We start from the raw sequence: 12,872 nt of genomic DNA, 5'->3' as shown, positions 1-12,872 counted from the left end.
CCAGCGCTCGGTTCTCCTGTTCTAAATATCCCCATTACCCGAAATTATTAACGACGTGTTTCGCCTCCTACGCAGCCTCGCCTTCTGTGAGCAGTCGTGAGTTTCGAAATTGATGCTTGAGAAATGCCGGCTCACTGTAAACATACAAAACACACTGCAATTATAAATTACCAAGCCGAGCACCTAATGAAAACTAAATATAACCTTGTCCAAACCCGCTCGAAGGCGTTAAAACTCGCGTTCATACCGTTCATACATTGCGGAAGAGTAGCGAAAAGTAAACATCAGCCGTGCAGAGTACAGGCTACGGCAGTGATCGTTAATCAAATCCGGACATGACTATAAAAACATCGTAGGGGAAACAGGCACTGATTAAGCCAAACTGCAGACCATAGCAATACTTTTAAGGATGTGCGGCTAAGCAATCCGATCATCGTTCTCGCATAGTCATTCATTTACCAGGCAAACGCGAGCAGTACGCGCGGTGAGATCACAAGTGAGCGACGCGTTTCCGTCGGTGTTACAAGGTGTTTGCTTGCACACACATGTCCCGTCACAAGTATTTCATAATGAATTTACAGCGTACTTTTCTCGACATCAGTTGCATCATCCTTAATTGGCGTTAGCTGGCTGCATATGTAAGAGCTGTGGGTCGCGATGGTAGCAACTACCTAAACGCGGCGGCGTCGCCGGGAACAAGCGAGTCGCTGATTGCTTGCCCGAATTATTTGGTTTACAGACAACTTTTTTGGTAATTTGCATCAAATCCACAAGGAGCGGGCGAGATGGTGGCTACAACAAAAAAAAACACGCTTCCGCATACGCACGGGAAATGTGTTGTAGCAGACGACAACACGATTCGGCGTCCTACAAGTGACGTCACTCGTAGGTGGCGCCACGGTATGTCCTCGAGGCCAATAATGAAACTTAGTGAAGCACTGAAGCCTCGTTCTTTCAAACTAAACACAGTTGTATTTTGACTTTATGGCCCTTTGTTAACCCTGTTGCGTGAGAAAGTGGCCGAGACTGGAAAAAGGGAAGAACACAGGCTAAAATGTCTGACTTTGGGTCAAACCATGCACGTGGATGAACTTCCATTATGTAAATCACTTAGTTTAAAAAATTGCGTATATTGGGGTTTCTATGGGTACAGTATCCGGGTCTCCAAAAAAGGAGCCGAATGTGTCCCCACCAAGCTACACCAGCATGTTGCCAGCTGCAAGCGGAGAAACGCGAATTAGCCTAGCATTGCGCCGACGTCATATGGCGTGACGGGTAAACGTGACGGCGCATGCGCAGAACAGGTGCATCCCAGCTACCAAGAACTTCAACTGTGGAGAAGCTGTGCAGTGAAATGTCCCCAATTTTCTTGTCGTAGTAGTTCGCGGAAAAGACAAAGTAACGGAAGTGAAGGAAGAGGCGCAAATCCTCTGTAGCGGTTAAGAAGCCTGATAAATATCACCGGGGGAGTTCAGGCATTTCATTTTTCGCCTAAAAAAGCGTAAGCAGACATCAGGGCCACAAGGAGCATTTTGATTAATTTTTAAAGCGAAGCTTTCTAAGCCTCACCAATGGCGTCCTCGATCGGAGCTAACCGCACAGCAAGAAAGCCCCAAAGCCCCCCCCCCCCCCAAAAAAAAAAAAAAAGACGCTCCTCGGGCTCGGAATCGAACCTGGGTCCCTCGCACTATGAAGCAGGTGTCATTCCATTGCACCATTCAGACAATAACGAAGCAAGTTGTATTTAAGGCTTTGACATTGACTCAGGTGGGATGGTGGGAGGCTTCGCGTGTTAGCCATATTTCTCTGAAGAAAGAAGCTTTGATTTTTTTTTACCATACTGCCTCCACGGACAAAAGTAACAAATTTTTCTTTTTAAATGTGTGTCTTCTTAGCCTTGGCGAAGTTTAACTGGCACTAGAATAATAGAAGGCAGGAACGTATTTTTGTGGTATATTCACGAATAAATTGTTAGTGTTAATATTATGAAATTATTGTAATTCGTGCTTCATTTGCTGACACTGGTAAGAATGTTTTACATTTTTAAGGTCCCTCTTTGGGTTTCAAGTTCTTCCTCTGACGTATCCGGGTTTCGCAATTGTGTAATAATTTTCTCTCTTTAAGCGTTCCTCACAACTGAAATTACCCTCCTGGAAACCTTAAATGTTCAAGCCCATACGCCCACTGTTTTGAGACTCGGTGTACCAATGAGCGCAAACAAAACCATCTGCTCTGATTGTCTTTTTATCGCAGAAAGGCGCGTATTCGCCGCGACACGTGTACTCGCCGGAGGATGTTCGCAGCATAGTCGAATACGCCCGGCTTCGTGGGATACGCGTCATTCCCGAGCTGGACACGCCAGGTCACACGCAGGCCCTCGGCAAGGCCTTTCCCGGTACGTGCGCCTAGTAAGGCGAGGCAGAGAAACATCCGAAAGGCAGCTACAAAGTGGATTGACCAAAGGGGACAATAAAAACGAAGCTAATAGAGGGCAAGATGGGAACAGGCTCCTTTGCCATTTTTCATAATGCTGTTTCCCTCGAACGTGGGTATTTGTAAACAGCTTTACGCTAAGCTTGCTTTCACTGTTTCAAAGAAATGTGTACACTGAATTCCAGCTACTGCGAACGTGCTTATTAGCTATCTATGATTTAAATGACGATACTTTCGGCTTCGTGTAACTCAATACGGTGAAGGAGCAACAGTTGGGGCGAAATTTTGATTTCACAGACTCAGATTTGCACTTTTGGGGGGTTTGTCTGAACAATATTTTTCTTTCTGACAGATCAACTTGCACGTAGTTACGCTGTCGTGAAAAGTTTAAGCTTGATAACGTGCCCAACACGTCACGATCAATCTTATTTTCATATCAGTTGTTTGAGACCCCTAGACAGCCATGAGCGGTGCTTGCACCGGTCACGCGTACTGAGTTGTCGTTTACCAATGAGCTGTCATACGTGTCAATGAAACAAAAACAGCATGGTTTACTTCAAATTCGGAATGAATTGTAACGCATTAGGATGACAGGCTATTCTAAGAGATTCACACAGTACTCGCAGGCACGCACGCACGTAAACATCCTCCTTGTTCTAGTCGATGCAGTCGTTGGGTTAGTGATCAGTGGAGTACACGCCGCGTCGTTCCTTGGGCCGTTTGGTTCTTTCTTGTCTTGACCACATACGTGCGGACGGCGTAATAACAAATTCTGATGTCATTCAATCTTGACCACATAACTGTACATGCGGACGGCGTAAAAACAAATTCTGGTGTTATTTATTCCAAGTTGGCAGATCCTTACTTCTTCTGCGCTTTCTTCTTCCTTTCGGCCATGACGTCGCCATTTGGTGACACTACACAAAATATCCTCTAGCGCCTTGAGAACAAAACGAAAACTTCTAGTTTTTTGGGAAGGAGTTCTTCAGGAATACCACTTGGGATGAACATCTCATTGTGGCGCTTTCGCTGAGTTCGACGCTATCTAAAACAACAAGCTAGAGCGGACAGAGGGTATGACGACGAGGCGCATAAGAAAACAGAAATCCTGGTTTGTCAAAATGTCCATAAATCAGTAAATGCTCACAGTACAGTCTTCATCTTTATCAGTAGACTAAGGGTGCCGCACCTTTGAGGAAAACAAGAAAAAAAATTTTGTTCTCCAAATAAAAGTTCTAATTGCCTACAGACTTAATTAGTTAAGAGATTAACATAATCTTTGTAGAACTGAATGCATGATACAAGTCATAATATTATAATTGTCGCTAAGCATGACTGGCTAGAGTTTGCTCAGAACACGTCACCACGCGATTTTTAATACCTTTAGTATTGGTAATTAGTAACATGACATCGAAGTCATCTCGGGTAATAACAATAAAACAACCATACCTGAGCAATATTTAAATGACGTCACACATATTAGCTCCCATTAAAGTAAAGGACAAGTTATGGTCCCCGTCGAAACCCGCCCCTATCTGTGTAGCCTTAAGAATGAAAATCAAACAAGCAAGGAACAGCGTAAATGGCATGATTAGTCTCGCTAAGCCTAACCTCATCCGGCACGAGTTCTACAATTCCCGCATAGACAGTAAAAACACGTCGTCGTCATCATCAACAGAAGCCTACTCAGGTCCACTGCAGGACGAAGGCCTCTCCCATTGACCTCCACCCGCTCCTGCCCTTCTCTCCTCCAGTCCGCAGTTTACCCTCGAGTTTATTTATTTCCTCCCTTCATCGGGTTATTGGCCTTCCACTTGTTCTAGACCCATGTCTTCGCTTCAAGAAATGCCAAGAAAATGGCATGGTGACTAAAAAATGAAATTGGATGTGAACCTGCATATAGTAAACGCAATGTATGTTTTTTCTCACATTTTTATTTGGGCAGATAAAGCGTCAGAAATAAATTTAATAGTTACATTTCTCGTTTTTCTCGACAATTGAATCCTGTTCTACAGAAGTGTACTACGACGGAAAACATACTGAATTTCGCATGTGTCACCTTCTTTCCGAATGCGATGTAAAGAGTATTTTTTTAGACTCAAACCAAACAAGTCCCGTGGAATTGACTGAATTTCAATAAATGATTTCACAATTTATGGCGTAGTCATTCAATAACATTTTATTATCTCTTTTAAAAGCTACAATAGACAGTGGCAAAATCCCTGTTAGTTTGAAAACCGCGTTAGGTAAACCAGTTTTTTTTTAAGCTCCGCACAGAAAGACATAGAAATATAGGCCCATCTCTAGCTTGCTTTGTATGATCCAAATATTGGAAAAAAAAATTGGCTAAAACGATGACAAACTTCTTAGATGCGCATGGTGTGCTCGCTACGCGTCATTACAGATTTATTGATGGCCGTGACACACAACTACTATTCGATGATTGTTTTCTGATCTGCTTAACTATTCTTTTTAGAAACTCAGTGATGTGTGTTGTATTACAAGATATCAGTAAAGCTTTTCACAGTGTTTCTCCCCCTTTTTCGCTCAAAAACCTTTTAAGGTTATGTTTCGGGAAATATTATAATTTTTCCATGAAAATGTTTTAATTGACAGACACCAGTGTGTCCCAGTGGGAAAATTTCGAAGTGATTTCCTACCAATACTGTTCGGTGTTCCCAAGAGATAAATATTGAGCCTTTTGCTATTTAACTGATTTTCGAATTACTTGTGTTCTTGTGCATGTGGTTCATTATATCAAAACGCAGATGACACCATGAATGTGCCCAAGGTGCCTACTTACCAAGTAGCGATATCAACATTACAAGAGGCTGTTCAGGAAATGATGCATTGTTTCTCGGCAAACCTTATTTCTGTCAATCGTGTTAACACTCGGCTGATTTGTTTCAACAACCCACTGCGCCAAGTTATTATTGATACCCCTTCGTCTGTAAAGGGCTCTCATTGCTTACCTTTTAGTTTCTCTCCCCAGGAATATATGCCGTATTTTAGGGTTGTTCTTTTTCGGATTTCTTTTTTTTTTTAAGTAGTGGGTAAAAATTGGGTGCCATTTCTCAACTAATAATCGAGGACAAATCGGGTTCTCTTTTTAAAACCATTCCCAAATTCGGGTTTTTTCGGGTGAAGTCTACACATATACTAAGTAATACACTCTGTTTGTTTTATCACAAGGCATCACGAGCTTGTCAACTCTAACGCGTTAAACTTGGTGTTTCTTTCAAGGTACAAATCGTAGGCACATCAGGGTTTTCTAGAAAATACTCCCCGAAATTTGTCGTTTTGTTTGGAAATGAATCAGTAATGATGACCGTAAAGAGCATTGACAACTTCACATAAATAACACATGCTATTCACAGAGCTGGTTAACGTTTTTATACATCCTTGCTTGCACACATTAACATCTGGATGCGCCCCATGTCGATCTCCGTTCGAAACCTGTCCGATCGTTGAACGTATTTCAGCCGGGGTAAAGTTCTCTCAACATCACAGCTTCCATTACATAGGCACAACAATGTAAATACAGCATTTGCCAGCCGAAGGTAGCGAGCGCAGAGTCATGCCAATACTAAATGAATTTGACAGTGGTGTTACGGCGGACCGTCAGCCCACGATTGTGCCGATCGCTTCACTGAAAAGGTCAATTTGGGGAGAAATCGGGCTTAACCCGATTTTCCCAAACATGTTGGGGGGTGCTAAAATGGGGCAAAATCGTGTTTTACCCAAACAAACAAGCTTACCGTTTTTAAATACCTTGGTACGCTTATTACAGGTGACTTATCCTGGAACACTCACTTAACGTACATTTGTCGAACCTTCGGTCTGTTTTGTGTCTTTGTGTGAATTAGATACTTTATTCCCTTGTATTTTCTTAAAACTGTAGTGCATGGTTTGGTCTCTACTGTTCTTCGATACAGAATCACAGTGTATGAATTTTATGTCATGCGCCGGATAAATAGGGTCGATTCAATTCTTTGTACTCTGTCAACGAACATAAGATACGATGTAAATGTTAGTTTACGCTTCCCCAGCTTTGGTTTTTTGTGGGGCGAAACAAATATTTTTAAACAGTTCGAGACAAATTATTCTAAACCGTTGTATATACCTACGCTTAATTTAAAAAAGCCTGACATCATTTGCCGTCTCAATAAAAGCTATTGACGTAAGGCAAGGATGCTATGTTCCGGCTGCATTTAACCAACTCCATAACCATATTTATATCATAAATTGAAGATCCAAACTGAACAAATGTTTGAGAAATAGATATAAATGTATACTGACAGTTTCCCCCACTGTGTGTATTTCCCATGTATCTTTAAGTACACTTTTTGTCTGAATTTGTTGCTCACTTAGTTGCAGCAATACTGAAAGGCTTAAGTTCAGCAGAGAGCTTACCGTAGGAGGGGGTATACAGTTTCTGGACCTAAGAATAACGTTTGCAGAGAACCATATACGTCGGTGGTACAACCCCAGATCAGTAAAACCGCTTCTTAACTACGCATCTGGGCACTCAAAAATAGGGAAGAATAGTGAAAAAGAGGGCCATCTCTATGTCAAGCCTTGGATCCACTGTAAAAAAGTCGCCCCAACACTCCGTGGGAACACGTGCTTACGTGCGGGTTAGTCGCCTCCAGGCAGCCAGTTTACCAGACGCAGTGCACTGAACGGGAAAAGAAACTGGAGATCATGCGATATACGCACAAGATGCTACAGTGGTTGAAGAATGTCGGATACCGATATGGTAGGCTAGTCATATTCTCAGCGGGAAATAAAACAGGCTAACTGTGTCCGTTGACCAAGAACAAAAATACCGACAAAAGAGAGATCAACCCAAACAAATGTAATTGAATTCAATTGCTTTATTTTCCATAAAATATACATAATTTTATGGTGGATTTGTCTGGGAAAAAGCCACTCTAGGCAGCTTGACAAGCCTTAAAATCCACTGACAGAGGCAGCAGCAGGGGTGGAGTGAGAAAGAAAAGAAAAACAAACAAAAAAGGAGCACGCATGCCTTTGTGCCGTGTATAACATGTGTAGTGTACCGAATGCCCCCGTCTTGTGGGAAAGTGTACGTGGGGTAGGGGGGTCATTGCTTGAATATTCTACTCAGGGGGCACGGCGGGACTATAAAAAATGGCAAATCTGTAAATCTGCCTCCCCATCAAAAACGTTTAAAATACGTGCGTGTAAGTCACTTTTTGTTAGCCACGAGGGGCTCTTCAAGTACAAAAATCAGACGATTAGAGGGCATGTACAAGCCTTCTAGATTAGCCGTGATAATGACAAGTGCGTCAGTTCAACTTTGAGCACGTACCACGAAAAGGAAGGCTGCGTAGTCAGCTCCATGTTTGTATGATTTGCCGGCCCGTCTGCGTTCACGTGCTCTTTTCGCCTCTTTTTGATCAGTGCTTTCGTTGCTTGTCATCCTTTGTGGTCAGTGCGTATGCGCATGTGCACTTTTTCTTGCATATTCTTTGTTCCTTCCTGATGCGGAAGAACGACGGAAGCGATACTGGGCCTTAGCTGCCCGAAACAGGGTAGATAATTTTAATTACAATGGAATCTCCATAACTATAATGGTGATCCCTGGCGCATTACCCAGCGGGAGACTTAACATCCTCCGCACCCGCAACGTTCACCATCGCTATTATGGGGCACAACCAGAGCCCTTCAATTTTCCGGTACACACGTTGCCGCGCAAACCGAACTTTCCAACTGTTAGACGGCTTCAGCTGGCGCCGCGTCTCGATCCCCTTCCTGTTTATTCCTCAAACACATTCCTTAAGGACGGTGCTTCCGCTGAGAGCCCGCTAGGTCGTCGCATAGCTTGAGTGACTGCTTGGACTCCTGGTTGCGTTACGAGCTGATGCGCCGCTCCTGGAGCGTTTGACACTTCCCTACACTGAGTTGCGGTTCCGCCTTAAGCGCACGGATCGTTTACGCGTCATTCGCAACCATGTGGTTGACTTTTTCTTTGCGCCTCGCGACGGTGCTTATTTTGTTGACGGCCGGTGCATGCACGTGTTCAGGCGTCTTGCGAGCATAGCGAGACTGTGACTAAAGACAGCCTGCTGGATTTGTACCGAAGTCATCAGACCGTTTACCATAATCTTCCGTTTCACTGTTTGAACAACTGATCACATCTTTAACAAAATGTAATGGAATAACTACGGAAGCGAGACCGGAGCCATGGCTGCCCGAAACGGGGATAACAACTTCAATGACACGATTGCTCTTTATGATGATAGTTACGACGGCCGCATACCCATGGAGAGATTAAACATCCTCCCGCGACTGCAACGTTTGTATCTGGCCTTAAACAGAAGAGCATCGAACAATAAATCCCCAATCGTAACAACTACTTTTCGGGTCCATAAGGTCAATCCTCGTAAAGCTGTCGATCAATTTTGTCCTCTGTTGTCTCCAGCTGTGCATGCACTACCGCGCAGCTTTCTGCACAGCCTGACGTCGCCAAGGCGAAGAGGGCGACAACCGACCCGTGCTCCCAGGTTCCTCAAAGGTTTGTAGTCCCTTAGGCTGGAAGCAGCTTTACTGAAGATGGTGTCGGGCAACTCTCCATTTTTCTGTTTTGCTGTTGCTTTGGTGGAGTGATGTGAGCAGTGTCCTATACGAGCCTTTCGCATGGCTTGTGTCTGCTATTGTTAACTTCCGGTTCTGGCAAGTTTCTCTTCGTGTTAAAGGCCAAGTACCGATACTGCGTTTCTGTTGTTGTTTTTTTAACACGGAGCCCAAGCATTCCGTGAGGGTGGTTCCGCTTTTATACTTTCAGGGAAATGAAGCGGCTCAGACTACTGCATGTGCGCGACCTCCGGTGCCGATGTGACGGTTGGTGATTGTCGGGTTTCAAGAAGTTCCGATAACGATTTCACCTTCATGAGGTCTGGAACCATGACGTACTCAAACTCAAACGGTGGTTCTAACCTTTCTTTCACGTCCTTAACTTCGCGTGCTTAGACGTCTACTTTGACCGGAGCGGCTGAGTCACCCTTGCCTGTGGCACGCGTAGGCTTGTGTTCCTCGCGCTTTGTTTGCTTTGAGACGCTCGATGCTGCCTCGGTGCTGGCACCCACGCATGCATGTACTTTCGTTGAGCGTCACCTTCGGCATTTGTATTGGTGAAGCATGGGATGTTGGGACGGCTCGGAGACTTCAGGGACATTGGGGAATGAAGTGATCTCAATTGTCTTTTTTCGTCCGGCAGGGGCAGGAAGCCCTCTCTCGTGACGCATGGCGCACTGGGCGGATCGTGGTCTTTCACCGCCATTCTGAGGCAGTTGCTCTCGAGAGGAATTCCTGGCCTCCCACTATTCTGTCTCGAAGTTGCGGATGTCGTGGTGTGCGCAATGCGCTCGAATGTGTCCTTGCCTCGTTTGTTCCACGTCCTGAACACGAGGGACATGTTCGCCGCAGTCACAATAACGCTACGACGTTGCTTCAAATCAAAGCTTTGTATCGGTAGGGTTAGGCGCATTTTCCTTGTGCGCGTGCGGCGTTCTTTGCTTTCTTAGAATGCTCGTCACAAAATTGCCTGCAACCCATGTTTTATGAAAACTTTCCCAATAAACACTATGTGACAATTGGTCGCTAAGATTACGCTGTCTATATGTCGATGATAAAGTCCTTTGACATAATTTGTTCTGAGGACGATTCACTGAGAAGCGGCAGGTTTAACTGGTTGACCTATCACGGGCAAGGTTGTACGTACCACCTGTATATTTTGATTACTCAAAGCCGTATTTGCGTGCGAAGCTTCAATGCTTCAAACTGCAGCACGAGACGTACGGAAGTTTTGCCCAATTCAGCACCAAAAAGGTACGGAACAATGACAGGGATGACCACTACATTTGCGCGACAGTTGGAGCTATTTAACTGAAAACTGCAGCCAGAAGGCAAATATTTTCAGTTCGTTCCCATAGCACGTTTTTTTTTTTCTTTCGGCAACCGAAGCATAGTCATAGTGCACTAAAAACAAAGGTGTTTGACTAATCTGTTTTGTCTTTGGAGCAGTATTTTGGGGTAAAGACGAGGACGCCAAGTAATTCTTGCGCTACTGTTTAGGTATTCAATCTTAAGCTCTGTACCACCTTGCCGACACAATGGCCTTTTCCCCCAAATACAGATACAAATATTAATATTTTATGCCGGGGTACAGCAAGACCTCACCGACGTCATATCCGTCACGCAAATGACATCGCCAGAAAAAGTTCCATTGACGTGGTGGCGCTAGAATTCGAGCCCACGATCACTCTGGCCGCAACAGGAGCTGTGAACGCTCCGCCAACGGGGTATAAACTCAAGCCTGTGTAGGTCTAAGAAACCACCTTATATCCTTTCTTAAACATTGCCCATTCAGATGGTGCTGCCGTCTAGGAGAGGTGAAGCGAAGTAGTGCGTCGTAATGATAATGAACACCGATGGTTGCCGCCTCGATAGGGCAGCGTGTAGCAGCGTAAGCTGGACCATTTATCCGCCGCCTATGCTGCGGGTGTGACGGTCGCGTGCATGGTTTCTCCACCGTGGCCCCGCGTAAGAGAACTGTTTCATTAAGGCAGAAAGGAAACGACGCCGACTGGCGAATGTCGCTCTCCTGACTGCTTTGGTGCGGCGAGAGACGCGCATACGGAAAGCGTAAAGCCGCACGCGTTCACGCATTCGCGGTCCAAGCTACGAACTCTGCCTCTCGCGTTCCACAAGCTGAGCTCCTCGCAACGCAAGCGTCGGCCGTACGCGCCACGGGGCAAGAACGAAGTGGTCGCACCTTTGCCGAAACAACCCGCCAACAAGACGTCGCTCGCCAAGAACACCCACAAGACTGCCGCCTACCCGAAAATCCTGCTCCTTTCCCATTAGCAGACCGTGACTTCACCAAACGATCCACTGACGACCCGTTAGGTGTCGTTCGCACGGTTTGCGAGTGCCTGGGGTTTCAATAAAAGTTACGCAATGCTCCGGCGCGTGTAATCCAGTGTGTAATGCTGATGCCTCTAATGGTCCCATACCGACTAAATATAAGTAGGAATGTGCAAGTTCATATCGGTGCACAATAAACATTCAGATGATCCTGTGAAGGCACATTTCACTTTCGTGTTTTACCGATGCCTTTTAAACAGGGATCGACTACATTTTGTTTTTTCCATTAGGGCGGTGTTGATTGCGGTACTTTCCGGAACTAGGTGACGTAGACTCTCATGGAACGTTCTTTTAGATACAATGCTGCAGTGGCAAGCAACATGTTTATTCTATCTGCCTTTAGCTAGGAAGGCCATAAGTACTACAAGAGCGTTTTGTTTACACATCTCTGCGTTTTTCTGAGAAGCCACAAGAGTTTACAAAGTGACATGAGACTTGAATGTTGCTTGGTATCGCAACTTTACGAAATTCTTAGTCAATCGTGCATCGAAATGGCGCTGATGGTAATGATGAATCTCTTTGCCCATAGGTGAAGCTGAATTACCATAAATCTACAACCACGAGACAAATATGCTTATTCGCTGCTCTTTTTTACTACAAAAGTAGCCTTTGCCGACTGATAAAAAAGTATTTGTCACCTCTGTTTCTATCTCGGTTTAGTAACTACTCATTCTTTGTAGTAAAACTCAAGAAACATCAAAATCCTCGGGCTATCATTTAGGTATTCACTATTCCGATGAAAATATATTTGCTAGCTGCCAAGATCACCTTCTTTTCAACAGAGATTTTTGAATTTCACTTAATATGCGGCTGGTGATTACGTCGCTGACAGAAACGTGCTAAAGAAGACTCGTGTCACTCTTCTCTATTCGCAGACGTATTGACGCCTTGCTACGCCACCAACGAACCAGGCACAGCGGCATTCGGGAGATTTGCGTCCTTCGAGATCCTCGACCCGACGAGAAATTTCACCTACCAACTGGTGCACAATCTTCTCTTGGAAATTAGGAAGCTGTTCCCTGATCCTTACGTGCACCTTGGCATGGACGAGGTCTACTACGCATGCTGGTATTATGCCGACACGGTGTCTCATAATCACAGGAACATTCTTCCCAGTCAATCGAACGAAATAATTTGTTATTTTTCTCAATAATAGAAGCACCTCACTTGCTTTTATAAGAGCTCTCATTTTTAGTTCTCACTCCTAAATATTGGTGCAGAATAGCCAAGATTTCTGTGTTATTGCCACCAGGGGATAACATGACTAAACAGGACAAAACAAAACACGGCAAATAGTCCAGGGTTCAAAATAAGTTCATTTGGCCCAAAACGTGGGTTTAACGATGCTAATAGAAAACAAAGCATAAAAAACGTAAAAATTAAACGCAAACAAAAACACGCGTACAACGCGTACGAAGGACACATTTAACAAGTGGAGGGACTGAGGTTTCACGTGCCGACGCTATAGCTGACCTTCCACTCTTGCA

At 44.6% G+C, this 12,872-nt stretch overlaps 1 protein-coding gene across 1 annotated transcript in view; it reads left to right on the top strand.

Annotated features, from left to right (window-relative positions):
- Nucleotides 1-12,872, top strand: part of LOC144153216 (beta-hexosaminidase subunit beta-like) — a 51,056-nt gene that overhangs the window by 24,827 nt on the left and 13,357 nt on the right. Inside the window, exons 8-9 of the mRNA XM_077684869.1 lie at nucleotides 2,254-2,395; nucleotides 12,261-12,453. Of these exons, the coding sequence (XP_077540995.1) occupies nucleotides 2,254-2,395; nucleotides 12,261-12,453 (335 nt within the window). The remainder of the gene's footprint in view (nucleotides 1-2,253; nucleotides 2,396-12,260; nucleotides 12,454-12,872) is intronic.

Source organism: Haemaphysalis longicornis, unplaced genomic scaffold (assembly GCF_048455015.1).
Source record: "Haemaphysalis longicornis isolate Haplotype H1 unplaced genomic scaffold, Haemaphysalis longicornis Haplotype H1 scaffold_9, whole genome shotgun sequence".
NCBI classification, from domain to species: domain Eukaryota; kingdom Metazoa; phylum Arthropoda; class Arachnida; order Ixodida; family Ixodidae; genus Haemaphysalis; species Haemaphysalis longicornis.
The sequence above is the reverse complement of the archived record's forward strand: the minus strand, read 5'-3'. Positions and strand labels throughout refer to the sequence as shown.